This window comes from Cucurbitaria berberidis (genome assembly GCF_010015615.1).
Source record: "Cucurbitaria berberidis CBS 394.84 unplaced genomic scaffold K460scaffold_1, whole genome shotgun sequence".
In the NCBI taxonomy this organism is placed as follows: Eukaryota; Fungi; Ascomycota; class Dothideomycetes; order Pleosporales; family Cucurbitariaceae; genus Cucurbitaria; species Cucurbitaria berberidis.
In genome coordinates this window covers 6,018,141-6,044,153 of record NW_024468935.1, presented here as the reverse complement: position 1 = coordinate 6,044,153, position 26,013 = coordinate 6,018,141, and the positions used below count along the sequence as shown (strand labels likewise).

Here is a 26,013-nt window from a genome sequence, read left to right as displayed (position 1 = left end):
TCACAGACACACCGCTGTCTGAGCATGGCTGGCTACAATTACCACCAACGCCGCTGCGATGCATGACGCTGGCCATTGGACCCATTTTTCTTTCATGTTCGCGTGAGTCTGACTGTCGCAGACGCAGAATCGCTCATGGCCACCAAAGCATTGTCTGCCCACTTTGCGCTCCCCTGCTTGCACACGAAGTGGACCGACGCAGCAAACTGCCGCCGTCAACTCAACGGGCTCGGGCAAAAAGTCGATGAAGCCGTCGTGTTTTGATTGCACACGGCCGTGGATTGGGACGCATTAGGCGGGAGGCAGCGAGCGCACCCATGCAACCCAAACAACAGACGAATGCGCCCCGGCCCGTAACCCTAACGCGAGCTGTACAGCATGTCACAATGAGGACATGGGGCTGTGTGGAGGGCAGCTGATGGTTGCCAATGTGCGAAACCAGCCGCCGAACACCCCCGTACCGCGCTTCTGCAATGTCATCGACTAGAGTGTTGGATCGATGCAGTCATGCATTGCATACAAACCTGGCCGGTGGTCATGATGGAGCGTCGTGTTCGTTCGCTGCGCTGCGCTGAGCTGAGCTGCCTCGGCCATGCCAAAGCCATGGCTGTTCCGTGCGCAAACCACAGGAAAGGTCTGCTAAGAAAGGCGCCGGGCCGAAGTGCGTTGGGCTGGGAGCTTGGGGGACTGGGGCCAGGGGGTGTCGGAAGGTCTTTACTTGTTCCGTCAGCCTGCATCGACTAAGGCTGGGCACTGCATGGGGCGCCGACGCTAGGCTCACGTGATGCGTAGCTCATGCGGCCAAGACGGGCACGCCGCGCTACTGCACAACTTGTTTGGTCTATCGCATGCCTCCTCGCTTGGAGCAACCACTCAGCGCCACTGCCGCCGCTCTCGCGCGTCGTGCAATCCTCCAATGGCCGCCTTCGCGCGTCTGGCCAACACCTCGTCAGGCCACCCCCAACTGCCCTCGCCCTTCGTCCACCAATCCCCACATCCATTGATAGCCTGGCGACAATCATCTCAATCCTCGTCGTCCTCTGCAGCGGCGCCGTCGTCGTCGCTCTCCGCGTCGCCTTCTTCGCTGCTCGAGCCTGACGTGTCCTCATCGGGCATACAAACACTGTTCAGATAGGTAATCTGCGGCACGGCTGGTTAGCCCTGTGGCGTACACGTGTGCCTTCGTCAACCCAACTGACAATCTCCTCTGCCGCCACCAGCTGCCGCCAGTTGCTGTAGTGTCAAGACCCAAAGTCAAAGTGGCCAGCAGAGCATTCGCTCCACCGCTTTCTCAGACAGGGATATCCCAATCCCCTTCGCCCCTCGTCCACCACCACCCAATGAAACCCAGAACCTCTGTGGGGTAACGACAAGATATCAACTTACAAAGGGTACCATACTGAGAATGACTTCAGCTACTCGGTCTAGGCCCTCGGGCCCGACAACTTCGTCATCCAAAAGCTTTCTACCAATGGTGAAATTTCGGAGTCGGAGGAGTTTAATGTCCTTGTGATCGTGGTCGTATCCCTGGAGGTAGCATCTGTCAGCATTATAATGTCTTCTAAACACTGTAGTCCAACAGTGTCACACAACCGCCTGGAGCGCCACTCCCTGCAACTGCAATCGCTGCAGCAGATCATGCGCCTCAAGAGAATATACTGTAAGGAAACTGCTCGCCGCGCCAGGAACTCTTCCAAGTGGAAGAGTGTTCAGCTCCACACAACCCAAGCGGGGCAACGGCGTCGATGCCGAATACCCTCCATGACGCAGAACATTCGCCGCTTCATCCTGAAGGTTTAGTGGCTGTCGCTGATTGCCACGCAGGGGGCGCAGCAATGTCGTGAGGGTCCTAATCCAGGATCTTCCTGTGTCAAATCGGTTGAACCGTGCCGCTCTTCTTCGTATCCACTGGTGACGAATGTCCGCAAGATTTTAGACTTTCTTGAACACGCTCTGATGCTCTAAACTGTCATGACGCACATATACACTACACGAGAACTCGATACTGGCGGTGGTATGGCGTGCCGTAAAGCCCGAAAGAGAGGCGCGACTGAACTGACCTTAGGGTTTCGCTTCAAAGCAGATGCTTGATTGGTCGCCAGACTTGTAAAAGCATCCACGGCCTTCTTCTCGTCGTCTGGGATGCCTCCCAAGAATTCTCTTCGAATGCCAGCATTGGTCAAGACGGCTTTGATCTTGTGTGGCTTGCGATCAACGTCCTGCCGTAGCTTGGAGAGCGAAGGGGCGTCGGGTTGAAAATACCCACCACCTTCTCTATGGTTAGCAATCCCTTGCATGAGAGGAGGATATAAACAGGAAACGCCGAGCTCGTGTTGCATGCGATCGGGTTAGTGTGGACGTGTGGGCCAAGGACATAGCGACAAAGCGGGATTACCCATTGCTGCAGTGTCGCGGGCTAGCAGACGTAGGAATGACCTTCGTCAAAGTACCACGAGCTCGTACAATCCGGCAACGGGTGGGGCGCTGGTTTGTCATACAACAACCGTTGCGCATCACGACGACGTCGCAACCGAGAAGTGCTACACCGAGCCCAGCATACCCCCCGCCATTGGCAGCCGTGACGCAGTAAAGGGCGTCTTGCCTCTGTATCGCCTTGATATTCTATCGCTGCTGCTGAGCGGGAGCTCGGATACCCGACCGTGTTCAGAGACGAAGTAAGCGCTTGATGTTGTGCAACTCTGTTGCACAACCGCTGACAAGACACTCGTTGATCTCGTACGCTTGGCAGAATAGACATTCGGTGCCCGCGACGCAATAATGTTGTGCATTAGCCTTGCGCGTTGACTGATGCATCGCTGGCCCAATGACACCAGCTTAGGGTTCGGTTCTGTTACTGGCGTGGCAGTTGTGTCACCGCGTCGTGCATTGACGAACACGAGACTCCGCTATCCGTAGAGGTCATGTGTCTTCCTGGTCTGTCGTTGAACACATGTCGGCGATCGTTGGGTACGTATGCGTCCTCCATGCGTCCTCCTGCAGAGAAAACCTCTTTCAAAGGCTAGAGGTAACACGGCCACCATGTAAGAGCTATCCGAGCATGACCCATACTCGCTCATGTAGAGGCAAAGGCGCGTCCGGAACAGTAAGGGGACATTGCACTTACCAACAAAGCTTCCACCATTTGGTTGAATCTGCACATAATAATGTGCGTATGGACCCTTGCGCCCAGTTCTGGACCAGGCTGCGGAGAAATACGTCTGATCAGCTGTTAGGACGTAGTATGAGGATGCAATCAATAGTAGATAGAAGGGGGGCATGATTTAGCGGTTTGTGTTCCTTAAGCAAGTGCTTACCTTGTATGGTGTTGGGTCTTTCGAGAATCGGATGTCTTATCCTGTCAGCTTTGACTCTGGCCCTAATCCTAGTCCCCGTCCTCACCTCGATAGATTCGATAAATCTATCTTGGTTAGTACTAAATCTGGCGGGGATTGGATTGCAGTACTCACCACATCTTTGACCGGAAGTTCAGGTATGGTCTCGTCGGCCTCGATAACCTTTTCGGAAACCTTCTCCGTAAACGTGGTAAAGTCCTGCAGAGCGACTCTGTAATCTGGATCATGCACTGTAACCGTGTTATTATGCAGCTCATATACGCCACTGCTACCGTTTGCGGTTGCACGTCTTCAAGCTCATCTTCGAAAAGATACTTTAGGCTGATTGGGGAAAGTCTCTTACGCTTCAGCCATTGGCGCTCATTGTTGGTAGCAAGATCTTTCAGAAACAACATTGTATTCGGATGGATCGTGTTATCCGCGTAAGGCGTGTCGCCTGGGTCTCTCGCCTTCGGCTTTTTGATAATGAGCTGCGTGCCAGGTGCAAGCTTCGCCCCTGGCTTCCACAAGTCCTTCTCGTCGGCATGCTTCTTGTGTAAGGGAAGGACATGCTGCTTTGCTGGGCGTCCCCGCGGCGCGGACTTCTTGGCTTTGGTATCTGCCTCGCTGGCAGTTTCGTCGTGGTCTGATTCCGACGATGGCTCCTTGTCGCTTTGATCCTCGTAGACAGAGGCTACCGCTTCATCCTCGCCCTCTGTGGGTGGCGAGACTTCCTTAGCCTTGTCTTCAGTCGTGTCGTCTGTGTCGGTGTCTGGCTCGAGATACGACTTCCTCACTGTCGCTCCTCTTGCTCTTTTAGATTGCCGATTAGGCGTGTCCGGGGCCGGGCGCTTAGAAGAGCTCCTGGATGCCGATCTGGAAGTTGGCCTTGTCTTTTTTCGAGGCATATTTTCGATGCGCTGGCCGTCTTAGTTCTGTAGAGCTTTCGCGATCCTTATCGAGACTCAGAGGGGGATGGTCGTTTGCTTTGTGAGTGAGAGGCTGGCGCACTGAGCACCTTGGGACCAACGCGAAAGTTGATGACGCAGGTCGCAGGGGTGGAAGTCGCGGCGGGACGCGAAAATCCATCGCGCTGTCACGCGCCTCAACGCAGCACACGTACAAAGAATCTAACACACTGCAAAAATGGCGAATCGCTTCGAGGCACGTAAGCAAAAGATCCTGGAACAGCTTGATGCTCCCGTGGGCGAGTATCACGATCTGTCGCCAAAAGGCTCAATCGACGAGCCAATTCGTACTCTGATTGGCGAGATCAACGACCTCGAAGGCCTCGTCACCACCAGCAGCTGCTCCGGAAGAATCAGTGTGTTTCTAGAAGGACGAAAGGGGGAAATCGAGGGTGATGTCTCTGCCGCGGAAGGTGAAGACTCTCGCGCCGGGCCAGGAGGGAAGGGCGGTGGAGGCACCTGGCTGTTTATTTCTCACGCAGCGGTCGATATCTCTAATTCATCCTCACCCCCAAATTATATGTCAATGTTTGGGTTGGAAAATATCACAGTTGAGGAGGAGAGAGCACCTGGTGTATCATGCAGGTACATTCACCTAAAATTCGAGCCGATGGTAAGCTCACGACAACATCAAATATAATCAATCTAACGTGATATAGATTCTCCATATATTGAGCGCATCTATGGCGCATGCCCAGCGCATAGTCACTGCAGCCTTGACCGCCGGCTTCCGTGAGAGCGGCGCTGTGGCGTTAGGGTCGACTAAGAGCGGAGAGTCCAATCCCATGATAGCAGTACGTTCAACCGGATATTCGTTCGATTCCATCATCGGCTATTATGATGAAGAGGGCCATAACGTTCCCCTTGTTGATGTGAAATACCTCTCCACATTGGTCCGCATTGCGAATGAACGATTTAAAATCAACGCCGAACGGATAGCACGATTCCGCATGGCCTTGCTGGAGTCGTACTATCCTCAAACCGCCTCTGGTGTATCCAGACCAGGTTGGGAAGATGCAGATGCCCGAAAAATACGTAAAAAAGAGGAAGGCTTAGCGCGACAACGAGCACTGAAGAATCGAAATTCTCAAGAGGACACTGTTGCCGAGTGCGGATCAACCAATACCGACAATGTCGATGGCATGTTCCAGCAATAATAAACACCTCGAAATAGTAGGAAGACATCCCTCAAATGCCCATGGTGCTCATGAGTACAGAAATCGAGCATACTGCCGTCTCCTTGCGGGTGAATTTGGACAATTATTGGCCCACGTAGATCAACGATTGCGATGCAGCCTGTGGCTTCAATTTGACGTTGTCCATGCATCGCCTTCGCAAACAAATCATCTACGTGAACTCTCCGAAACGGCAACATCTCTCCAGCCTAGCCGTGGAATGATGCTAGCGCGGGGCGAAGCAAGACGGGTGGTTTTGGCTTACTCTACTAGCACATCTTCACACCACATGCTTACAGCACTCTCCGAAGCGGGTCAATTCTCGGTACAAGAACATTTGCATTCTATTTGACTCATATCATATACCATCCGCACAAGTTAGGTCACTGCTTTGTTCGGTGTGTACCACTTCCAGCCAATAGGAGCCTTAGCGTGGAAATGTCTCCGATGCATACCGGCGACTTTGCATATTCTCGACTTCTACTCACTTATAAAAGGAAGAGCCACCAATATTGAAAAAATTATTATCCACTCAAGCAAATACCTCACTTACTACACCAAACCTCGATTCCTACCCACGTATGCGATTAAGCACCCGAGCGAACAGAATTACGTCTCATCTCCAGTCAAAGATGGCCAACGCAGAAGCTAACCGTCTGTATTTTGACTCAGTCTCGGACTCATATGACAGCAAACCCTGGTTCGCAAAAGTGAACCAACAAGTCGCAGACTCCCTTCGATCAGACCTCAGCTGGGTGGGCATCCCGTTTGCCAATACAGGCTCTCCCTCCGACGCGACTGAAGTACGCTTGCTCGACTATGCGTGTGGAACGGGCTTAATGACGCGGGTATGTTATTTGACAGACAATTGCATACGATGTAGCAGTCGACTAACAAATGTAGGTATTTGGACCCTACGTCACCAAGACTCAGGGCATCGACGTCTCCCCCAACATGGTCTCATCATACAACAACCGTGCCCGCGAAGCCAATCTCTCCGAAGCTACCGTCAATGCCGTTGTCGGCAATCTATTCGACAAGTCAGACCCCTCCCCGTCGGCATTCTCAGGCCCAGAGTGGCAGAACTTCGATCTAGCGACTGTCGGTTTCGGATTCCACCATTTCGAGGACGTTGTGCACTCGGCTCGGCAATTGAAAGAACGACTCAGGCCAGGCGGGGTGCTCGTCATCAACGATTTCCTTGAGGGAGGCGATCTGCTGGCAGATGAGAACGGTGATCCACTTCCGGACTCGCAAGGCACCCACGCCATTCATAATCACAACCATGGGCACGGCCATGATCATGATCGTAAGGAGGAGCACAAACATGAGCACAAGCATGAGCACGAGCATGGGCACCGTTGCGAACATCACCATCACCACAAGCATGAGGAGAAGAAGCACGACATCGACGATACATCTCTCGAGTTCCACAACAAGATGAACGCCTCCATTGTAGTCCCGCACTTCAGCATCGAAGGTGTAAAGCGCTTTCTCACTGAAGCAGGCTTTATTGATATTGATGTGACGACCATGAAGGAGAGGGTGTACATGATGTTTGAAGGAAAGAAGATTTGGCGTACAATCTTGTTTGCGAAGGGTAGGAAACCAGTGGAAGGAAAGAGTGAGCTGTAGAGTGCGTACGACACTCCCAAAATAGGCCGTCAAGGCATATACATCACATAGTATGAACCACCTGTTAGAACCCAGGTGCCTACGAGGAAGATCCTGTGTGAAGTGATTCCTACAGTTCTATTGCCTGCCATTTACAACAGTAAAACCTTCCTATCGGTTGCTCACCACTTGAACCTATGACGCAGCGACCGCTTACACCTACTGGAAAATCCCGCAGTCCCGTTCCAAACCCGACGAACTCTTCGCAAACCCACGTTTCCACTAGAAGGTGGTTGTTCTGTAGTTGCTTTGAATGACAGTTAGCGCATGTACGCCTCAATAACACGTGCCTGAACGCGTGTACGCACGGTGCACAGCGACTGTCCCTGTGCTTCCTGCTGTTGGCTGATCCACTGAACTTGTAGAGTTCTCAGACGACGAATAAAACCCCGACACCATGCGCTCACGTACAATGGGCGATACGGAACCGAGAGTACGCATGCGCGGGACCTGTTCCTGTGCCAAAATTTGCGGTTCAAGCTGGTTTCGTGAGTCCGGTCTACGAATGGATCCGATTTCCATACCGTAGTACGGGTACTCAGTAACATCAGTTCTTCCCGGAAAAATGGGTTCCCTGAGCATGGTGCTATCTACGAGGGTTGTACTGGTTTGAGGCTCGTGGAGATCAGGTATCGTTGTGCTTGTTGAGTACGTCCAAGGATCTTGATGAGTTCCTTCATCAACTGTTGGAGACATGGCCTCAATATTCGCAACTGAAGTACCCGATTGATGGGTTTGGTCTGAAGACTCAGGTGTGCTGGTGGTTCGTCTGCCCGACTCAGCCGCAGTAGCCCCTTCATTCGATATATCAGCCGATAAAGTTCTCCTCGTGTCCTGTTCGGTCTCGCCCGCGGATCCTGTAGATAACCTAGATAGACCGTTGTTCCCAGTATCAAAAAAGATACCAGCGCCTTCGAACTGAGAAAGTGATGCTTCTGCCACCGTGTCATGTTTGTTGCTGATGTTGAACTGGGTTGGAGGCATTCCAAACGGTTCATCCTACATGCAGTTAAGAAAGTGTGTAGTTCAGTTGAGATTCGTATCTACCATACCAGTACGCTCTCCTTTCGATTTGTTCGAGTTTGACTGTGTGATAAGCTACACGCCATCATATCAGGTAAGCCCTGATATAGCGTAGATCCGTTCTCTCCTTCATCGGTTCGTACGACATCGTCCTGTGGTGACTCTGAGCTTTCGCTGAATGCACTAATGCGAAGAACAGAACGAGGTGCAGGCGAACTTGATATTGCTGGTGATGATGTTGGACTCGTACTTTCAGGTTCGGCATTTTCGCTGCTGCCGCCTTGTGGAGAGATCAAAGATTCTTCTTGGATGTCCTCTAGATAAGGCTCAATGTTGGCAATTTTACACCGCCCTGCCTTCTTCAGCTCATATGTAGCTGTGCTGGTTATAGAAGATTGATTGTGTTCAGGCAACCATTCACTCCCCCCCGGAGCTATAATCTTGCTAGGCCGATGCGAATCAATTTCGGGGTTTCGATGATTAGAGGAGAGACTTTCTGAAACTTCCGAGTGGTCCGGACCTGGGCCAGGAGGAGGAGACGAGGCGCGTGGCTCACCCGGGGCCGAAGATATAGGCCGAGAGTGACGTCGGATGCATCGAGGACAGCACTCGCAGACCAGAAGCGCATATCGGCGTAATCTTTTAAGTTGTTTCGACTCGATGCCTTTAAGCTTGCCAAGTACTCGCTGTTTCTTTGGTGCTAGAAAGCAAGGCTCCCTCCGGATAGTCCACACTTTCTAAGTTGGTTTCGTCCATCTCATTGGCTTTCTAACTCTACAGTCTTGTAGTTCGAACAGGGACTTTTTCAGCGTCCATTTCGCATACTCCCAAAGCGAAGGTGGAAATGCTTGGTCATTTGTGTAGATACTTTGATAAATGTGAGAATGCATCGTAGCAGGAGCAGATCTGCTGCAGTTGAGGGGTCTCCAGACTGGCTCCCGGACCCACTGCCGGTAGGACTCGCATGTTCGCGTATTGTTCAAGCCGGGATACCAGAATGCTGCACGGCCAGGGAGGACGATGAAGGCGTGTTCATCAGCAAATAGTTTGGCGCATCTATGGTCGGTGAGCGCTTTATTAAATGGGTATTTGTGCCGGCGGATATGCAGCCGTCTCGTGGTATCTTCTATGGTGAAGAATTAGCTAACAAGGAAGCTTCACGATACATGACGAAATCATCTCCGCTTTACGAGGTGCGCTATCTAGGAACCGTAGCAACGTACCTTGTCGGGGGCCATTGCGTTTGTTGTTTGGATATGGAATTTCAACTTCCTTGCTTAAGAGCCAGGGCGGTCGTCCAGAATGAATACCATGCGAAGCGTACGCGGACTCTGATCCAGATGCGACGTCAGACTCGCTATTGTACCAAGAAAAGTCTTCCTCGGGTAAAAGGCGATGTTGCGGATCCCTCAACCCCAAGTATGACACTGGGGAATACGAGGACTCGGTATCGAGCGCGAAATCTCTGTCTGCGGATGCAGGCTCAGGCGTGCGGAAACTTGCACGACCATCGGAGTTGGTGTAGACTTCGATTTGTTTATTGGGCTTAGCTCTAGGCTCTTCGGCCTGTGCTGGTTCTGTCTCCGTCTCAGAAGACTTCTAGTCTATCTTCGAATTTCTGGCATCTTCTTCAGCTGGTAGCGTTGAGGCTGTCGTATCGGAGAAGGGAAGCGATGAGTGTTCTGATTGTGGTTGTGTTTCCCGTGCCCGCCCTATTGTATACTCTTCTAGGGTAGTAGCGCGCTGAAATGATCGAGGTAGTACTGAGGTCTGTACTGAAGACTGCCGTGAGCCATTCGCTGATCGAGTAGGCTGTAAGGCTTCAACATCTGAGCCATTAAGGTGAGGAGAATCCTGGGACATATAGATTGACGAGCGCGGCTGCCAAACAGGGTGTAGGAAGTGTGGATCGGGCGGTGAAGATCGAACCGGTACTGCAGAGTTAGTTGTAAGTGCTATGCCGATGTACTGATCATAGGGCTCTGAATCCCAAGACAGAAGCTCTTCTGCTTCCTGTGTTTCCGATGCTAGCAGTGTAGGTTCAGACGACTGTTCCTGATCTGCCATTGTTTTGAAGGGTAAGTGGTGATCGTGTAGCGATAGTCAGAAAAGCATAGCTGCCGACGCATAAACTAACGATAACGAAGACGTTCACCTGGTGAGTGGAGCAAACGGCTGTTGACAGTTACGCGTTGGAATGGGTTGTGACGGCCAGTTTCTCCTGCACGTCTTCGCTGTAATCAAGGTGGTACTTCCTTCCCATCCCAATCCCAGCATTTGCCACGCCCTTCCACCCCCACTTGCTTAACTACGTCGCAGAGTCTCTCAGCTACCCAATCTCTTTCGAATAGCTTCTCTTTCTTCACATTGCTCCAGAAGTCTTGGCTTAGACTCGTCTTCACTGTGCCTGGATGCAGTGCGACTGCCATAGCATTCTCACCAGACGCTGATCGTAAATGGTTGTCGAATGTCTTTACAAGCTGATTAACCCCGGCTTTGGACGCGCGGTAACTGTACCAGCCTCCCAGGCGGTTGTCGCCGATGCTTCCCACTCGCGCTGACATCACAGCTGTGGTCGCGACGGATGGTAGACCTTCCATGTAATCTACGTCCTTGCTGATGGATGCGCTCTTCTTGGGTATGAAGGGCGAGAAGTGTTTTAGCATCAGCATCGGGCCCAACGTGTTGGTGCGGAACGTCAACAGCGCATCGTCGGCTTTGATTTGTGCCGGCGACTTCTCCGGAAAAAGTATGCCTGGTACGATGAATGCGAGCTGCAACTGATGAGAGCTAGTGGCAAAGTGCCTTTTGCATGAAGTCGCCGCGTCCTCGATGGTCCTTTCGTCTGTTGGGAGAGTCAGCGATATGGCTTTGCGGATGTCTATCACATGGCCGACGTTCTACGCACCGAGGACGTCCAAGTGCAACACTGTCAGCCGTTTCTCATCAACGTCTAACCCTTCGAGGAGCTCTTCCTTCGTCTTGTCTAGATTCTTTCGCGCAGTCGCGACGACTGGCGCATTCGTAGTCTGGAGAACCCGTCTTGCGAGTGCGAAGCCAATGCCTCGAGAGGCAGGCGAAATCAACGACCAGGGGGGCATGTTGTAAGGGTCAACCCATTAATAGCTAATGAAGAAGGCATGGCCACAAAGCACCCAAATGTTTGTCAAGCTATGGGAAATGTGGTCGAGACGCGATCTATGATGACATACTTGCCCTGTCGATCGACTGGTATTAGGCTAGCGTTACCTACTAGCGCGTTCTCCCTGAGGCTCTCATTCTGAACGAAAATCTGGACATCATCGGCGTGGTTATGTGTTGTAACACGAAAGGGCTTGTCTGCAGTAATCCTGAAGCAAGTCTTCCAGCGACTCCTTGATGTTCTCCTACGCCATATCCTATCCTTCGTTCCCAATCTCGCGATTCCGGTTCGGCAGCCGGCTACGCTTCCAACCACACCTATGCCCTAGCGAGGCAGAAGCAGAGAGAGAACGCTAAGCAAACTTCCTGACCTTCCCGTACTTCCTCCTCGTCTCCTCATCTCCGTAAATGTCAATATCAAAGTCGTCATCGTCATCAACCGCCTCCTCGTCCTTTCCTGAGCCCTGGCTTGTCGTGGCATCACCACTTGTGCTCGTTTGTTCTCCTGAACTAATGCCCTGTTTCTCAAGTATGGCATTCCCCTGCCGCTTCGCCGCTCGTCTTTCGTTATTTTTTTGATGCTTCCTGTACCGCTTCTCATCCATAACCTTCTTCTCTCGCCCTGTGGCTTCGCGCTCAGACTCATTCTTCCGCCGACCGTGGTCTTCTATGCCTTCGGGAGTAGCAATATCGAGGGGCTTCTTCCTGGCGATCGTATTTTCTGCGGCGCCCGAATCTGAATCCTGCTTTGTACTCTCTGCTTTGGGTCTACGTCGGGGATTACCGCCTCTCTTTCTTTTCCCCTTTGAGATCTCGCCCAAGTCTATGCCTTGTATCTTGTCTAGCTCTCCTTCTTTCTGGTAGCCCGGCTTTTCGCCCCTCATGGTAGATTTGGAACCCATTGTTCAGTTGGCAGGGTGTATTGGCGAATTTAAGGTCGTTTATAAAAAGTCGTAGGGATGACGCTTGATTTATACCATGGAGGAAACTGAATTCCCAGGTGACGGCGACGGTGGCGGTGAAGCTCAAATTGCCGCGAGATTTGTTAGGCATCCGCGGTGACTGCGAGTTCCCGTGGTTCCAAATATTGTACCCGGCCTGTGCACTCATACACTTCAGATAGACCCAGCATCCTTTACATCGATGACGAATGCACTGATGCTATAATAGTGTGTCACTTGTCCCAGATGCACGAGGCTTTGCTTTCCTCTCGTCAAGTACCTGAGGTTGGTCATCACATCTCGTAATAGCCACGTAGAATATCTGTGACAATGTTGTAGAAAACCTAGTTTCCAAAGTCCAAATATGCATCAAACATCAGCCGTGCACCTCCATTCAACGTTGTCCGTATGCATACGAACGCCTGCCTGCTTACCTAGGTACCTGGGTCCACGGGTAGTGTCTAAAGCGGGGATCGACTAGGCTGTATTGGTGACACGAGCATTAGGCAGACGCGTTTCGCACTCTAGAGGGTTGCGAGATTTCTGCGGCACTCGGACTAGGCGCATTGGGAAGTTCCAACAGATGTGACGAATCAAACAGAGTAGACTGCAGCCAGAGCGCGAAAAGGAAATTATAGGGCTGATGGAATGACGGGGAGGCTGGAAGGCATATAAGGCGAGGGATTGCCACACCGGAAACTTATCAATTTGGAATATTGACATGCCTCGTATTATCCATCAGCCATTATGTGTCCTCCGAAAATTCAACTGGGCTGTGGAGCTCGCGACTGTGGAAGCCCCTCCCACGTGCCACCCCAATTAAGCAATTTGACCCAGAGTCAGAATAAGAAAACCCTCACAAGGAGATAATAACGCCATTAGTTTTTGTTCCAAACGCCAGGTATGTCACGACCGTACCCTAACGTATACCAGGGCAGCTAAAACCGTACTAAAAGTCGAGGTTGAGATTGGCCGAAAGAAGTGTGAACGACAAGAGCAGGAGGGGACGATTGAAGAGCGATCAAGCCAAACGCAAGACAGGCCGGGACCTCGCCAGCCAGCTAGCCGGGGCCAGAGCGTTCAACTGGTTAACAATCAATCGTGTCCGACAGGCTGTCGTCGCACAGGCTCAAGCATGCGGTGGCCTAGACGGTCGAGCCGCTGAGACATGTTGCGACCTATGCCGTCTTCCGTCTCGATGTCGTCTCCCCCCAGTTTCGACGAAATTCCCAGGGGGTTGCGTCAAGTTGTGATTTCCACCTTTCAGTTCCTTCAGGTCCTGATCGTCAATCAATCGCTTCTGCCATAGATGGTGGAACAGCATGAAGTCTGGGCGACTCGTCCTCAGCGTATGCCCCACCATGGTATGCTCATAGGCCAGGTGCTGCATCCTCGCATTCCAACTTGCCCGGCCATCGTTGGAGTGTACTTCCCACTCGCATAGCGGGCATTGTACGGATCGCGGTGGTTCTTCGCCGCGGAAGTGACTCTCGCAGTGAGTTTCCCACTCCTCCTTGTCGGTGAAGATGTGGCCGCAGGACAGGAACCAGAACGCGCATTCGTAGACTGGTGTTCTGATCTGCGTCTGCGGCAGTTCCAAGACGCCGTTGTTGTCTTCCAGCAGCGGCACACCAGAGAAGTGGCTCGCAAGTCCCGTGCTTATCGACGTCTCGGTCGGCGTCGCGTCGGTGTTTGTATAGTAGCACAACGATGGCGGGTGCGTGGATTCGTTGGACTGGTGGATGAGGGCGGGCGCCATGGACGATCCTCCGCTCTTCACCGTCGCCGAGCGAGGGTAATCGACCGCGGGACTCGAGGTATTTGGCTCCAGGCCGTCAAGAACCGCTTGGTCAAAATGTACCAAGCGCGCGTGGATATCCGAGGATCGCACCCAGTTGTCGAGTTGCGGCGTTACGGCACTGTCTAGCCTTGCTGCGAAGGACATGCTGGCACTGGCGGGGTCTGCGGCACATGCACCATCAGCCTGGGTCCTCACATCATTGGAGCTGCCTCAGCCCTGCGAACGGTAGGCTACCAATAGTAGGCGCATAGAGACTCACTGTTGCGACTTCGCGATGTTGCTCGATGTTCGCGCGTCATGTCCATGCTAAGAGAAGGGTAGGGCTTAGCGTCCGTTGAGGGGCAAGTACTGTAACCGGGCGTTCGATCCGTTTTGTTTCAAGTTATCACCGTCGAGTTACTGAGACAACGCGTCCTTATATATCAGGCAAACAGGTACCCGAGAAATATATACACGGCGACGAGCAGAATGGCTACTTTGCGGCTCTGCGACGATCGCGACATTTCATACGACATCTCAACCATCTGACACTTATCCATGCATCCATTGCACATCCACCGACCACACCAACTACTCGCCAACACCTCGTTCTCCATTTTGCCAACAATCCGATCCTCCACAACCCGCTTTACCGTTCACGGCTGGCTCCCATTGGTTCCGCTGGATGGCATATGACGGGCTTCCACAGGAGCGGGGTGGTGGAACCCGGCAAGCGAACCCATGCTCGACCTTCATCGCGGTGTCGCCGACCGCTCTTCTGGTACGGGGAACAAGTTGGGAGTATGGTGATGTGTCGGTGTGGCTTTTTAATTAACCCGGATCGTCGACGTCTTCGTGCTCTGGTTCGACTGGCTACTGCACGCTAATCTGAGTTGCTGGGGTTGCGCGTCACCATCACAGAGGATTGTATCGCCCATGTGATAATCGCGATTGCGTGGAAGGTACGAATGCAGACGCATTCGATAGATGAAACTCCCTTGCCAGAAGACGAAAAGTATCGCTGGCTTGAAGGCGCCCACGTTGACCTATACCCTTGGCAATACGGGTCATGTCCCGGATTTGAGTGGCTGATATTAGTGTTCACGAACACCATGAACAGATCCCAAATCAGGATTCGCAGAAGATAATACTTGGGTCAACCTACGCTTAACTAGGTAATCTTCACAGCGATCTTCCCTACGGCCTGCTGCTTCTGCAACGCTTCAAAAGCCTCCACTAAATGCTCAAACCCAAACTCATGCGCAATTACCGGCTTGATACTGTTCGCTTCGACGAAGCTTGCCAGCTCGGCGACGAGGTCGCGACTAAAGGCCACACATCCTTTCACTGTGTCTTCGATTAGTACGCTAGTTTCTTGGTACCGGAGTGAAGTGAAAAAGGAACTTACCAAATTTACCACCAAACAGCACGCTTGGTACAAAAGCTGTATCGATTGGCGCATCAGGCGTTAGAGCACCAAGAAGGCTGATCAAGCCCCCTGTTCGTGTGCTGTTGATGGACTTCATCAACGTGCCAGCACCGCCAGTCTCGATGACGTGATCAACGCCCCTTCCGGCCGTAATTCGTAGTACTTCTTGATCCCAATCTGGTGTCTTTGAGTAGTTGACAACATGTGTTGCACCAAGGGACATGGCAAAGTCCAATTTACTGTCTGAAGACGAAGTGGCAATGACAGTAGCCCCGAGCGCGGCTGCAATCTACCACTTATTAGACCTAGTCAGATGGCCAAATTCACGGGCAGAGACAGAACGTACCTGTATCCCAAAACAACTAACCCCGCCTGTTCCCATAGTAAGCACCGTCCTCCCCTTCAATCTCTTCTCCGTCCAAGTCCCCTTCCACTCTCCCAACTGGCCATCTAACGTCATATCCAAGCTTTCTCTAATCGCCGCCCACGCCGTAGCTCCGGCAGTGACAAGACTCGCGCTCTCAGTAGCAGAAAGGCTCTTCGGCGCCTCAACAATACACTCATCATCCACAGCCAGATAGTGCTGCAATGTACCGTCTTTACTCGTGCCGCCTAAAATGGTCTCGAAAGACAGCGCTTGTACGTCGCCAGATATCCAGTTGTTGGGATGCAACAGCACCGCTAGGCCCTCGCTGCCTCCCCATTTACTTTCTTCTCCCACAGAGCAGATTATACCTGCGCCGTCGGCACCAGGCACGAGGTCCGCTTTGTGGTTGCCGGGATACTGAGGAGATCGAATACTGATTAAGAGGTCTCTGTAGTTGAGGGCAGCAGCTGTTAGTTGGACTAGAACTTGCTTTGGTCCAGGTGTGGGCACGGGTTTGGATTGTTTGATAAGATCAGTGACGGCGGAGGCGGTGGCAGGAACTGTCCATGCTATGTTTGTAGTTTGGGAAGTCATTCTTGGAAAGTGTACAAGGTTGTGGGAGTGGATGGAGATGAGCAGTGTCCATATGGAGAAGGATTAGGACGTGTCTCTCGTGCCGTCTTTATACCCACCGCTTTCTCCAAGCTTCGTTTCTCTACGTGTTGTTCGGCGTGCAACGTGCTCGAGTTCGATTTCTAAGCGTCCTGCAGCCTTGCTCCACTATCACGCGAGTCAATGGTTATTTGGACTGATCTCCTAGGTTCTGTTCTCCGTCGTTTGAATGCCATCTGCATTCTTGTACCTCGTTGTAAGTATCTTGCCAAAGTCGTCATGTTCGCATTGTTTCGAGCGGGCAGGAAGATTAGGTCCATCTAGCAGTGAGGGCATTCGTTATTGCACGAGCTCTCTCTTCGCACAGGAATCCATGGGTGCATCAGATTCGACGGGTTGTTCCAGGATCGTTGATGGTGATTAGTATACGTCGAGGTAAGATTTGTAATTCGGGTTGGCGCTAGTCCTATGATGGTATGCTGTATTGACAACATGCACTTCGCAACGATGTCGCAATCTGGATATGTGATGTAATGTGATGTTTTTCTTATTCCTTGCTAGGATATCTCTTTAATTTGATTCAATTGCACGCTCATTTCCCTTATAGCGTATCCTTCTTTCTCTGTCCAACAAAGAATCCCAGACCATAATCATCCGTCTTGAACAGGATCTTAGCACCGGCGGGGAAGAAGAAGACATCGCCCTTCTCGCCCTTGACCTCCTTGCCCGTCTCGTCTAAAAGGGGCGCGTTAGTATCATCTCTGTTGTCTAAAGAGCGTTGAACATTGCTGGAGTAGCAATGCCGTGTGGCAGGTGTCACATACCAGTAATGTAGAAGTGGCCTTCGACAATGATCTTCAGCTCATCGTACGAGTATGTGTACTCGAGCGGGGTACCCTTCTCAAGACGGTAAAAGCCACCGGAAATGGGCTTGTCGGGGTTTGTGGGCTCACTAGATTCGCCTCGTTAGGTATTTACCAAAGAAAAGCTGGATTTGGAGGAGATATGTGGAAGGTTGTTTGGCGGGCAAAAGAGATGGGAGATGATAGGGGCACATACGACGAAACGACGTCGCCGAGGAATGCGTTCTCGTTGGCAATTAGCGGGGGCTTGAACTCTGACTGAGCCTTTGCGAAGTATTGCATGGGCGGCATGTTGGCGTTGTGTGAGGTGTTGAAATGCTGGATTGGGTTTAATAAGATGCTGTGTCTGAGTTAGTGGATTCAGGCGACTCTTTGGAGTAGTGCATTTCATCAGGTAAGACCAGGCCTCGGAATGGATTTGGCGATGGAGCTTGGTACGTACCTTTGATGACGGGATGGCTAATGGCTCGATAGTGGATGATGTTGGAAGATGAATATGAAAGAAAAAGGAGGGCTCGCTGTGCCTTATACATGTCGTGGAAGGCTGAGTCCCGCTTTACCTCCATTACAGCCTATCTCACATTTACTCCCAAGCATCGTCACCGGCCCGACTCCATTGGTATCCCGACTCTAAACCTAAGCGCGGTTCCGCTCAGTTCGACGGACTTCGATACCCAAAGCAGGGCCGGGTTATGCAACAGGTGCCTAGTACTTGCTCTATTTGGTCCTCCACTACTCCACTATTGCTCCGCAGTTTGTAAGAACGCCTTCTACTGATAAAGGACACTGCAAGAGATGATCCGGCCGTCGACGTGATGTTAGTCACGGAGCGATAGGCGTAATCGCAACTGCGGGGCAGGTTGAAGAAGCGTGTGGTTGGCTATCTCTTATCGCTTGGTTTTATTGCCTACCTTTGGCATAGCGGAGGCCTGCATCTTCGTTACGACATAAGTAGCAAGTGGTGAACATGTTGCAATGTAGGAACGTACGTGGTAGTAGAGATAGTGAACATGATACTCGGAGAAATGTCGCATGTTAGACACTTTGCCATGACTTACCTATCTTGGGTCAGGAGCTGCAATGCAGGCTGAAACTGGACAATGGGTCTATCATTGATTCATATTGATGCAAATGGCAATGTAAGTGGATATCATGCTCCGCATTACTCGTCGACGTCGACGTCGCCCTCCCTCCACCTCTTCCGCCACCACTTGAGTTTGAGCCAATCACCTCGCCCCTCGTCACCCCTTTCACGGCCGCCAAACCCCCAACTTCCACTTCGTTGTATTGTAGCAGTATCAGCAACATCTGCGTCCGACTGATCGCCATCAACTGGATCTGGATGATTGAGAAGCGATGAGGAGCTGTTGACTGGCCTATTGCCTTGCGATGCGCTTCTGCTCCGGTGACTGCCCGGAGCTATGCTATCGAACCAAGACCGTCGTCGCATCTGGCTCAACCAGGCCGACTCCGTGTTCTTTCTCCGCTGAGTTAGGGTGCCAGATCTCGGCCGCTCTCCTAGGTCCACAGATCGTCTTGCAGGAGAAGGTAGAGCCTCACGATCGTTCAGCTCATTCCAAATCTCATGGGTTTCTTCTGACATGGTCATCCGGCGTCTTCTCGGCAGTCTGCGTGGAGAGGGACTCGCTCGTGGACTGCTCTGCTGCTCCGTGTCCAAGGTCGGGCGCTTCTTAGGCCCGGTGTTCAGGTTGTAGGCTGGCCCAGTTGGGGATCTTGCAAGCAGAGGTGTCCTCTCGTCGATTGCTTGACGATGTGCCCGCTCTGTTGCGAGGCCGTGTTCACCTGGAGCGGCTTCCTCAATGTCCATTGGTGACTCGGGTTCGTCTATAACGTGGCCGTGAACTAGGCCTATGCCTGGTTGCAACACAGTTTGTGGCATCTGCACCCTACCCATATGCTTACTTGCCACGGGGGAAGTAGGCTCTTCCTCGCTATCTTCTAGTCGCCAACTCAAGCATATGACCCCTGCGAGGAGGACAACCGTCCCAAGAGCGATGAGTCCTGCGTGAAGATTCGACAATCGGTCGCTTTGATGGAAGTAAATCAGACCATCTATGATCGCAATGATGTTGTAAACGCAGAACACGAGAGGGTACAAGACACTCGTGCTGCACAGCTTCAGCCCGCGATGCATGTAGTACAGCTGGGTGAGGGCAAAGACAACTAGTCCAATCAGGATCATCCACGACTGCCAGCGATTGAACTGGTTATGGCGGTCGACGATGGTGCGCACCAAGAGCTCGACGGCGCTCTTGGCGATAAGGAGGGAATGTGCAGACAGTATGCCGCTTATGCAACCGAAGACCATTCCTCGAAGCAGCCGGAGTCGGGGGGTCGAGCGGGGGTATAGGCGTTTGAGCAACCAGTTGGCAACGATGAGGAAGATGACTACGACGGCGGTCGAGATCATCCACACAAGAAAGTGCTTCCGTACAAGGAGTGCCAACAGCTGGTCCAGATTGTGTGAGGGCTCAGAGATGGCGCCGAAGAGGGCGATCAGGAGCGCCCCGCATGCAACCAGCATTGTACCGATGAGCGAATATCTTGTAAAGGGCTCGTTGAGTATGATGGAGGCGCAAATCGAGTTGAAGACGAGACCGGAGGCTTGAAGGGTGGACAGGACCGGGAGCGGCAGGGTGGTGATCTGGATGGTGCTGCCGACGATGTTTGCCACGATGAACATGAGCATGCCCAGCTACTTTGGTCAGTGAACAATTCCCTAGCTATATGCCATGACTATGCCCTCACCTGCCATCTCCGGCGCTTGTAGGGCGGCCGTCTTTCATCGTCTTCATCCTTCTCTTCCTCGAGTAGGTGGGATTTGCGCTGCAGCGTCAGACCGATGCTCTGGATGCTGGTGGAGGCGAGGCCAACGATGACTCCAAGCTGCAAATAGAGTATTAGCTTTCTTTTGGCCTAGGTATGTGCATTCTCAAGAGCGAAAGAACATACAGCAACGCTGGCTCCCGCCGATAGTTCCACCATGTTACCCTGCCGGCTTTTGTCGCTGCACCGAGCTGATGCTACCTAGATGTATGGCGCATACTGTGTATATGTATAGGGGTATTATGGATATGTATAGCTATGACCGTATATGTGCAAAGGGCGTATGGCGGTGACGACCAGCGCTGGCGTGAGTGTCGCGAACCGTCACGGGACGATTGGGCAGGGACCTAGTGACGGGCGATGACGTTGGTTGGCAGATGAAGAAGCGCAGCCGAATGCTCAGGAGCCGTATGCGAGGTACTTGCTTGCTGGGTATTTGTATTTACCAGTGAGGGATGCTCGCAGAGCCACGGTTGGACTTCGCTGCCGCATGCATCCCGCGACCTAGCGTGAGCTGAGGCCGGGGGACCAGCTACAGACTAGCCCGACGTAATCGCCATCTGGGGCTATCGCCAATCGGTGCTCCGAGCTGCGTCAACTTCCACTTCCACTTCCCAGCTCCATCGACCTACGTACAGCCCACGGTACCTGCAACCACGCCCGACTTGTCCCCTGAATACGACAGGCAGCACACACCACCGCCGTCATGTCGCAAGTACACGCCCTCTCCGACGACCAGGTAGGCAGCGTCCCCGCGGTTCGAGGCAGCCCGCAAGCTCGCTCCCCGCCAAACTACGTCAACAGCACCAGCTAATATGCGTCCCCGTGGCAGGTCGCCGGCGAGCTGAAGAAGATGACGGCCTTTATCCGCCAGGAAGCCATGGAGAAGGCCAACGAAATCCGCCTCAAGGCCGACGAGGAGTTCGCAATCGAAAAGTCCAAGCTCGTGCGCCAAGAGCAGTCATCAATCGACTCGTCCTACGAGAAGAAGTTCAAGCAGGCCAGCATGTCCCAGCAGATCACACGCTCTACCCTCTCCAACAAGAGCCGGTTACGCATCCTGTCCGCCCGCCAGGAGCTACTCGACAGGCTGTTTGAGGACTCGAGCAAGAAGCTCGGCGATGTATCAAAGGACAAGAAGAAATACCAGACTGTGCTGAAGAACTTCATTCTAGAGGGCGCATATGCACTTAACGAGGCCAAGCTCCAGGTCAAGGTGCGGAAGGCGGATAATGACGTGACCAAGAAGGCCATCGAGGAGGCACAGTCAGAGTATAAGAGCAAGGTCAACAAGGACGTCTCTATCTCGATTGACGAGAGTGATCCGCTCCCCGAGGGATCGTAAGCTGTTCAGTCCCCAGATCAAGGTCACGAGCTAACACAGGACAGAGCTGGCGGTGCGATGATTGTAGGCACGGGCGGCAGGATCGACATCAACAACACCTTCGAAGAACGACTGAGGCTGCTCGAGAGCCAGGCTCTACCATCCATCAGAGTTACATTGTTCGGAGAGAATGAGAACAGGAAGTTCCGCGACTGAAGGATTGAAGTAGGAAACAAGATATACAACCTGCAAATAATTGTGTGGACGGCATTGTCAGCACCTGGATCTTCTTCAGCAGCACCCCGTCGAGGCTTCATGCACTTGCAGAGAAGGTCCTACCTAGAGGGAGACCTTGTAGATTACTTGGAAGATTTAGCGAGCTTTTCTCTATAAATCATCATACACTTATCGCCAGCAGCGAGCCCATCCTAGCAACCTAATACAGAGTACTTGTGGTTTAAGGAGTATTTAGCCCTAGGCTGCACTCGATGAGCACATGCATTGAAGAGTACCTGCTCTGCGGGGATTCGGAAAGTGTCGAGGAAGTTGCACCCAAGCTAACCATGAAAACTCCCATCACTTCTATAATCAACCACTCAACCTGACCCAACAGGACGACGATGCTTATTCCCTTCCAAAAGCTGTGAAAATAACAAATCGTGGCACTGCACCTGTGCTACGCTAGCCAATGGCTTCCCTGTCGCTGTTTAGCGAGTGGAGATGGCTGACCGCTCATGTACCTCCACTCGACAACGGGACTCGTTACAGTGATCATCCGAAGCCACAGAGCCTACATTCTTCGTACATCGCCTCATAATCGCCACAGAGCAGAATCTGCCAAGAAAACCCGGTTTACCTGGCTCATGCCTCAGCATGGTGAGCTTGACGAGTGGCATGGTGCGGGGCGTCAGCCTTACGTCTATTCTGATGGCCACTATCTGACTGGAACGGAGCCTCAAGAAAGGAGCAGTCGAAATACGCCAAAACATATAGAGCGCAGACAGCCTTCTTTACACCGTGGATATCATTCCGATATTGAGAACAAGCAACAAGACACGGGGGAATCTGACTCGGAAGATGATATGGGTATTTCTCTCACTGGTCAGCATGAGAAGTCGCGAACCAGGACAAGAAAGAAACCGGGCTTTGGTGCTCCTCAACCGCCTAACAAACAATCTGCGATTGTTCTCACGCTTGATGATGACTCAGACTACAACGAAGACGAATGGTATCCTGTTTCACAGCCACACAAACTCGACGCGAAGGATTTTAGCAATAGACAGATACCATCGCGGCACAATTCTGGCCGTCGTTTCTACCAACCTTACTCCCCATCAGATAGTGAGGACGAAAACAATACTACCTTTGAAGCGAGTCCAGCACAGGCCAGTGAACATGAGCCTTCCGCTTCGTCAGGATACATCGCAACCAACGCTCTCGCACGTCAATCACGTAGAAAGGCTGAAACGTCGGTGCAATCTCAACCTGGCGAACAGCCTTTCTACCATAGGAAAGTGCCAGCACGACCCAAAGCTAGTAATCGCTCGAAATCCGAGGCTGGCCCCTTCTCTAGCGACGATCAGTACGGCACGAAGAAAGCTAACCAATCTCATGGCCGGTACCAAACGAGTGAAGATGAAATTCATCTTTATCACTCCCAAGAACGTTCTTTCCGCAAACCAACCGCGGTGCCACAAAGGCCAGAGGACCACACGTTTCGTCATGAAGAAGCAGAACAGTTTCCTCAGCTCACTCGACATGTACCGACCTGGAAGGCGTATGGAGACTACCCAGAACGATCGTCTTCAGCTTCTAGGCCAGCGTTTTCCGGCGCGGAAGACGGAAATAACATACAGCTATCAGAGTATGATGGTCCAACGCCCTCACAAGATCCATATGTCTTCTCTACCAATCTGCGAAAGGGCAACCATCTAGCAAATTCTATGGGGCGCGGGCGCGGCCAAGGGCGGCATCCTCGGCCTCTAGCGTCTCGATCTATATCAGAAATCCTTCCTAAACGATCGAACACCGTCTTTCCTGGGGATTCTAGATCTGAGACAGGAAAGGCAGGTACTGAGCAGCAGCCTTGGGAGCCGACCTCCTCATTGGACTCTACAGCTCATGTGATCCAGACTCGAGCAAGCGTTTCTTCGGCATCTGGAGTGCTTGGCCCAAAGAACTATGCCTACCAGCGACTCGTACAGGAAACGGACTTTAGACTAGTCAGAGTTCTGCCCCAGAGAACTTCCAAGCTAAAATGCGAGATTCTACATGCATCTCTTGAGCATCCACCGGAATATGTTGCCATCTCTTATGCGTGGGGAGATGGTGTGGATACGAAGCGTCTGGTGCTCGGTGGAGTAACCATTCCAGTCGCCGCTAGCCTTCATGGCGCTCTAAACGCCGTTCGCGACAAGGACAACGAGATCCTAGTTTGGGTCGATGGGTTGTGCATTGATCAGCGTAACAAAGATGAACGGGCATTACAAGTTCAATTGATGGGCTATATCTATAGTCGAGCCAAGTATGTTGCCATTTGGCTAGGACCTGACGCCGATGACAGTCAATTAGCTACGCAGCTTCTAGTGGAAGTGAACAAGAGGAGGGTGTCTAAGCAACGAATCAGAGCTGTTGAGAACCCAGACTCGGCAGCTTTGCTTTCGTTATTCAAGAGGGACTATTGGAATCGTCTGTGGGTAGTTCAAGAAGTGTTCCTCGCGCGGAAGAAGTGGGTGTATTGTGGCTCCTCCAAGCTTCCGTGGGAGGCATACGAGACTGTATCAAATGCCTTTTGGGGGCATGTAAGTGACCCTCAGCTTCGTCAAGGACCGAGTAGCTTCCCAAATATTGCTTCACTTGTTCAACTTGGAGCAAATTCACTATTGGAGGTCTTGCGTGCCTGTAGGAATAAGTTTAGCGAAAATCCTCGGGATAAAGTCTTTGGTGTTCTCGGCATGTTACCAGAAGAAACTCGCAAGGAACTACCTATCGATTACGATCAGCCGGTCAAAGCCCTGTATATTGATGTCGCAGCCCACATTATATCCTCGACTGGACGTCTCGATGTGATCCGCGAGTCAATCCATTTCCCCGTCCACGTCAGTTCTGCGGGTCTACCCTCTTGGTGTCCCGACTGGTCCCATTTCGTCGACATACCAGCCCTTCGCGAGCGAACCTTTTCCGCGGCGGGTGATACCGACGCCGATTACGAGTTCCATGACAACGAGCGTAGACTTCAGGTTTCTGCTATCGAGCTTGGCACTATAGAGGCTACAGGTGTTGCCGTCGGGACGCTTTGCGCATTAGAAGACTACCTCATGGCCTTTCTTCACTGGCGTGCGTTGCTTCTGGATGTCACTAATATAAATGAAGACGACGAAAATAATCTGCTATTCGAGTCATTCTGCAGAACCTTGTCTCTTGGCCAAGTGCCACCAAAGTGGGAGCAGCAGGGATGGATGACACCCTCCTATCACGTCTTCTCATCCTTGATTCAAAAGCGACTGCCACGACTTTTGATCGACCGTGGACTCAAGCGATATGCCAACATGAGTGTTGTGAATCCAGAGGGGCAGCGAATGTTTGTCCAGAAGCACTTTGGCGATCGAATGGTAAGCCTTTTCGAAACGTCTCTTTCCATAGTGTCAAGTTTCTATATGTTCAAAAGCAAAATGAACCTCCGCCTTGTTGTGCCGTGCTGATGTCTTTATGCAGATGGGACGCACATTCTGCATTACCGAGAACGGATTGATGGGCATGGGATCAGGCTTCATGGGCAAAGGCGATGTCGTCGTAGTACCATTCGGCTGCTCTACACCGATTCTTCTCCGTGCAGAAGGTCGTCGCAATGAGTTCCGTTACGTTGGCGACGTCTACATCCATGGTTTCATGCATGGTGAAGCTTTGGCCAGCGGCAGACCGGTGAAAAAGTATACGCTACATTAAAAGGCCAACAATTGGGATTTATCCACGCATGACTGGAGGTCAGGTACTCACTAAGACGTTCGCGCTCTGTCAAAGCAACACGATGTTCGTTACATTGTCCAAAGACAGCTGAAATCCCGCTTGGCCTTATGTTACCGCAGAAAGCCCGAGGTGCGGTCTTGGTATGGCCATGGCAAAACTACTCTGCGGATACATTATTCATCAAATAATTCACGATCACATATTTCTACAGCTACTCCTGCAAACTTTGATAAGTCTTTATTTCATTTCTCCATGAGATTTCTTTTCAATCAATTTTCGTTTCAAGCCCTAAACTTTCTTCGCCCTGCACTCACTGCCAGAATACAGATAAGTTGCGATCAACACGAGCACGCGAGGATGCCCGTGATCAACGTGCTGTCTTCCAGGGTCCTACGTGGAGTTACTGGGGAAATCTGGAAATTGTTTGGGTTCTCCTGATGGCCAAGACGATGGAGATTCGACGATTCGACTTGGCAGTCTCATGATTGGTTACTTCTCTTAGAAAAAACACGTCGATCCTGAATCCATTTACTTCAAAATGGACTCCCCACAACCCACGTACCTACAAACA

The 26,013-nt window shown here is 52.0% G+C and overlaps 12 protein-coding genes across 12 annotated transcripts; 4 read left to right on the top strand and 8 right to left on the bottom strand.

Annotated features, from left to right (window-relative positions):
- Positions 1 to 699: 699 nt before the first annotated feature.
- On the bottom strand, positions 700 to 4,303 carry K460DRAFT_362513 (uncharacterized protein). The gene is made up of 8 exons (XM_040932657.1): positions 3,697 to 4,303; positions 3,468 to 3,583; positions 3,400 to 3,418; positions 3,315 to 3,349; positions 3,125 to 3,218; positions 2,061 to 2,269; positions 1,387 to 1,527; positions 700 to 1,140 (listed from the first exon to the last, which is right to left on the bottom strand). Exons 1-8 carry the CDS (start codon positions 4,238 to 4,240, stop codon positions 1,024 to 1,026), a joined length of 1,275 nt encoding a protein of 424 aa, XP_040794329.1. The 5' UTR covers positions 4,241 to 4,303; the 3' UTR covers positions 700 to 1,023.
- Positions 4,304 to 4,478: 175 nt separating this feature from the next.
- On the top strand, positions 4,479 to 5,457 carry K460DRAFT_401781 (uncharacterized protein; the record flags this gene model as incomplete). Its single annotated transcript, XM_040936455.1, has 2 exons — positions 4,479 to 4,913; positions 4,960 to 5,457. 2 exons carry the CDS (start codon positions 4,479 to 4,481, stop codon positions 5,455 to 5,457), a joined length of 933 nt encoding a protein of 310 aa, XP_040794328.1.
- A 650-nt stretch (positions 5,458 to 6,107) lies between these two features.
- K460DRAFT_270871 (S-adenosyl-L-methionine-dependent methyltransferase) lies at positions 6,108 to 7,110 on the top strand (the record flags this gene model as incomplete). The annotated part of the gene is made up of 2 exons (XM_040927681.1): positions 6,108 to 6,323; positions 6,379 to 7,110. The coding sequence occupies 2 exons, from the start codon at positions 6,108 to 6,110 to the stop codon at positions 7,108 to 7,110; spliced, it is 948 nt and encodes a 315-aa protein (XP_040794327.1).
- Positions 7,111 to 7,267: 157 nt separating this feature from the next.
- K460DRAFT_40684 (uncharacterized protein) lies at positions 7,268 to 8,433 on the bottom strand. The gene is made up of 2 exons (XM_040936999.1): positions 8,202 to 8,433; positions 7,268 to 8,148 (listed from the first exon to the last, which is right to left on the bottom strand). The coding sequence occupies exons 1-2, from the start codon at positions 8,259 to 8,261 to the stop codon at positions 7,426 to 7,428; spliced, it is 783 nt and encodes a 260-aa protein (XP_040794326.1). The 5' UTR covers positions 8,262 to 8,433; the 3' UTR covers positions 7,268 to 7,425.
- Positions 8,434 to 10,412: 1,979 nt separating this feature from the next.
- K460DRAFT_273974 (NAD(P)-binding protein) lies at positions 10,413 to 11,273 on the bottom strand (the record flags this gene model as incomplete). The annotated part of the gene is made up of 2 exons (XM_040927918.1): positions 10,413 to 11,017; positions 11,081 to 11,273. The coding sequence occupies 2 exons, from the start codon at positions 11,271 to 11,273 to the stop codon at positions 10,413 to 10,415; spliced, it is 798 nt and encodes a 265-aa protein (XP_040794325.1).
- A 204-nt stretch (positions 11,274 to 11,477) lies between these two features.
- K460DRAFT_362508 (uncharacterized protein) lies at positions 11,478 to 12,417 on the bottom strand. The gene has a single exon (XM_040932656.1). It carries the CDS (start codon positions 12,213 to 12,215, stop codon positions 11,667 to 11,669), a length of 549 nt encoding a protein of 182 aa, XP_040794324.1. The 5' UTR covers positions 12,216 to 12,417; the 3' UTR covers positions 11,478 to 11,666.
- A 511-nt stretch (positions 12,418 to 12,928) lies between these two features.
- Positions 12,929 to 14,208, bottom strand: K460DRAFT_362506 (uncharacterized protein). Its single transcript, XM_040932655.1, has one exon. It carries the CDS (start codon positions 14,197 to 14,199, stop codon positions 13,384 to 13,386), a length of 816 nt encoding a protein of 271 aa, XP_040794323.1. The 5' UTR covers positions 14,200 to 14,208; the 3' UTR covers positions 12,929 to 13,383.
- An 891-nt stretch (positions 14,209 to 15,099) lies between these two features.
- Positions 15,100 to 16,470, bottom strand: K460DRAFT_299112 (NAD-P-binding protein). Its single transcript, XM_040929788.1, has 4 exons — positions 15,919 to 16,470; positions 15,810 to 15,870; positions 15,443 to 15,752; positions 15,100 to 15,381 (listed from the first exon to the last, which is right to left on the bottom strand). Exons 1-4 carry the CDS (start codon positions 16,422 to 16,424, stop codon positions 15,206 to 15,208), a joined length of 1,053 nt encoding a protein of 350 aa, XP_040794322.1. The 5' UTR covers positions 16,425 to 16,470; the 3' UTR covers positions 15,100 to 15,205.
- Positions 16,471 to 16,870: 400 nt separating this feature from the next.
- K460DRAFT_362504 (uncharacterized protein) lies at positions 16,871 to 18,070 on the bottom strand. The gene is made up of 4 exons (XM_040932654.1): positions 17,748 to 18,070; positions 17,502 to 17,645; positions 17,267 to 17,394; positions 16,871 to 17,177 (listed from the first exon to the last, which is right to left on the bottom strand). Exons 2-4 carry the CDS (start codon positions 17,594 to 17,596, stop codon positions 17,044 to 17,046), a joined length of 357 nt encoding a protein of 118 aa, XP_040794321.1. The 5' UTR covers positions 17,597 to 17,645; positions 17,748 to 18,070; the 3' UTR covers positions 16,871 to 17,043.
- A 212-nt stretch (positions 18,071 to 18,282) lies between these two features.
- Positions 18,283 to 20,640, bottom strand: K460DRAFT_383086 (uncharacterized protein). Its single transcript, XM_040935436.1, has 3 exons — positions 20,279 to 20,640; positions 20,075 to 20,212; positions 18,283 to 20,021 (listed from the first exon to the last, which is right to left on the bottom strand). The coding sequence occupies exons 1-3, from the start codon at positions 20,309 to 20,311 to the stop codon at positions 18,468 to 18,470; spliced, it is 1,725 nt and encodes a 574-aa protein (XP_040794320.1). The 5' UTR covers positions 20,312 to 20,640; the 3' UTR covers positions 18,283 to 18,467.
- A 167-nt stretch (positions 20,641 to 20,807) lies between these two features.
- On the top strand, positions 20,808 to 22,034 carry K460DRAFT_362502 (ATPase, V1/A1 complex, subunit E). The gene is made up of 2 exons (XM_040932653.1): positions 20,808 to 21,493; positions 21,542 to 22,034. The coding sequence occupies exons 1-2, from the start codon at positions 21,006 to 21,008 to the stop codon at positions 21,690 to 21,692; spliced, it is 639 nt and encodes a 212-aa protein (XP_040794319.1). The 5' UTR covers positions 20,808 to 21,005; the 3' UTR covers positions 21,693 to 22,034.
- A 1,385-nt stretch (positions 22,035 to 23,419) lies between these two features.
- K460DRAFT_271126 (HET-domain-containing protein) lies at positions 23,420 to 25,421 on the top strand (the record flags this gene model as incomplete). Its single annotated transcript, XM_040927707.1, has 2 exons — positions 23,420 to 25,087; positions 25,191 to 25,421. The coding sequence occupies 2 exons, from the start codon at positions 23,420 to 23,422 to the stop codon at positions 25,419 to 25,421; spliced, it is 1,899 nt and encodes a 632-aa protein (XP_040794318.1).
- Between the last annotated feature and the right edge of the window lie 592 nt (positions 25,422 to 26,013).

Bases quoted from the DNA above. Each gene is read 5' to 3' on its own strand.
- K460DRAFT_362513 (XM_040932657.1), bottom strand. From the start codon at position 4,240: ATGCCTCGAAAAAAGACAAGGCCAACTTCCAGATCGGCATCCAGGAGC. The intron at 3,219-3,314 runs GTAAGCACTTGC...ACAGCTGATCAG, and splicing joins AAGACCCAACACCATACAAG to ACGTATTTCTCCGCAGCCTG. The intron at 2,270-3,124 runs GTAAGTGCAATG...ACCATAGAGAAG, and splicing joins AAATGGTGGAAGCTTTGTTG to GTGGTGGGTATTTTCAACCC.
- K460DRAFT_40684 (XM_040936999.1), bottom strand. From the start codon at position 8,261: ATGATGGCGTGTAGCTTATCACACAGTCAAACTCGAACAAATCGAAAG. The intron at 8,149-8,201 runs GTATGGTAGATA...AACTGCATGTAG, and splicing joins ATCGAAAGGAGAGCGTACTG to GATGAACCGTTTGGAATGCC.
- K460DRAFT_362508 (XM_040932656.1), bottom strand. From the start codon at position 12,215: ATGGGTTCCAAATCTACCATGAGGGGCGAAAAGCCGGGCTACCAGAAA.
- K460DRAFT_362506 (XM_040932655.1), bottom strand. From the start codon at position 14,199: ATGTCCTTCGCAGCAAGGCTAGACAGTGCCGTAACGCCGCAACTCGAC.
- K460DRAFT_299112 (XM_040929788.1), bottom strand. From the start codon at position 16,424: ATGACTTCCCAAACTACAAACATAGCATGGACAGTTCCTGCCACCGCC. The intron at 15,753-15,809 runs GTACGTTCTGTC...AATAAGTGGTAG, and splicing joins TTAGTTGTTTTGGGATACAG to ATTGCAGCCGCGCTCGGGGC. The intron at 15,382-15,442 runs GTAAGTTCCTTT...TCGAAGACACAG, and splicing joins GCTGTTTGGTGGTAAATTTG to TGAAAGGATGTGTGGCCTTT.
- K460DRAFT_362504 (XM_040932654.1), bottom strand. From the start codon at position 17,596: ATGCCGCCCATGCAATACTTCGCAAAGGCTCAGTCAGAGTTCAAGCCC. The intron at 17,395-17,501 runs GTATGTGCCCCT...AGGCGAATCTAG, and splicing joins CTCGGCGACGTCGTTTCGTC to TGAGCCCACAAACCCCGACA. The intron at 17,178-17,266 runs GTATGTGACACC...CGCCCCTTTTAG, and splicing joins AGGCCACTTCTACATTACTG to ACGAGACGGGCAAGGAGGTC.
- K460DRAFT_383086 (XM_040935436.1), bottom strand. From the start codon at position 20,311: ATGGTGGAACTATCGGCGGGAGCCAGCGTTGCT. The intron at 20,213-20,278 runs GTATGTTCTTTC...CTCTATTTGCAG, and splicing joins CGGCGGGAGCCAGCGTTGCT to CTTGGAGTCATCGTTGGCCT. The intron at 20,022-20,074 runs GTGAGGGCATAG...TGACCAAAGTAG, and splicing joins ACAAGCGCCGGAGATGGCAG to CTGGGCATGCTCATGTTCAT.
- K460DRAFT_362502 (XM_040932653.1), top strand. From the start codon at position 21,006: ATGACGGCCTTTATCCGCCAGGAAGCCATGGAGAAGGCCAACGAAATC. The intron at 21,494-21,541 runs GTAAGCTGTTCA...AACACAGGACAG, and splicing joins GATCCGCTCCCCGAGGGATC to AGCTGGCGGTGCGATGATTG.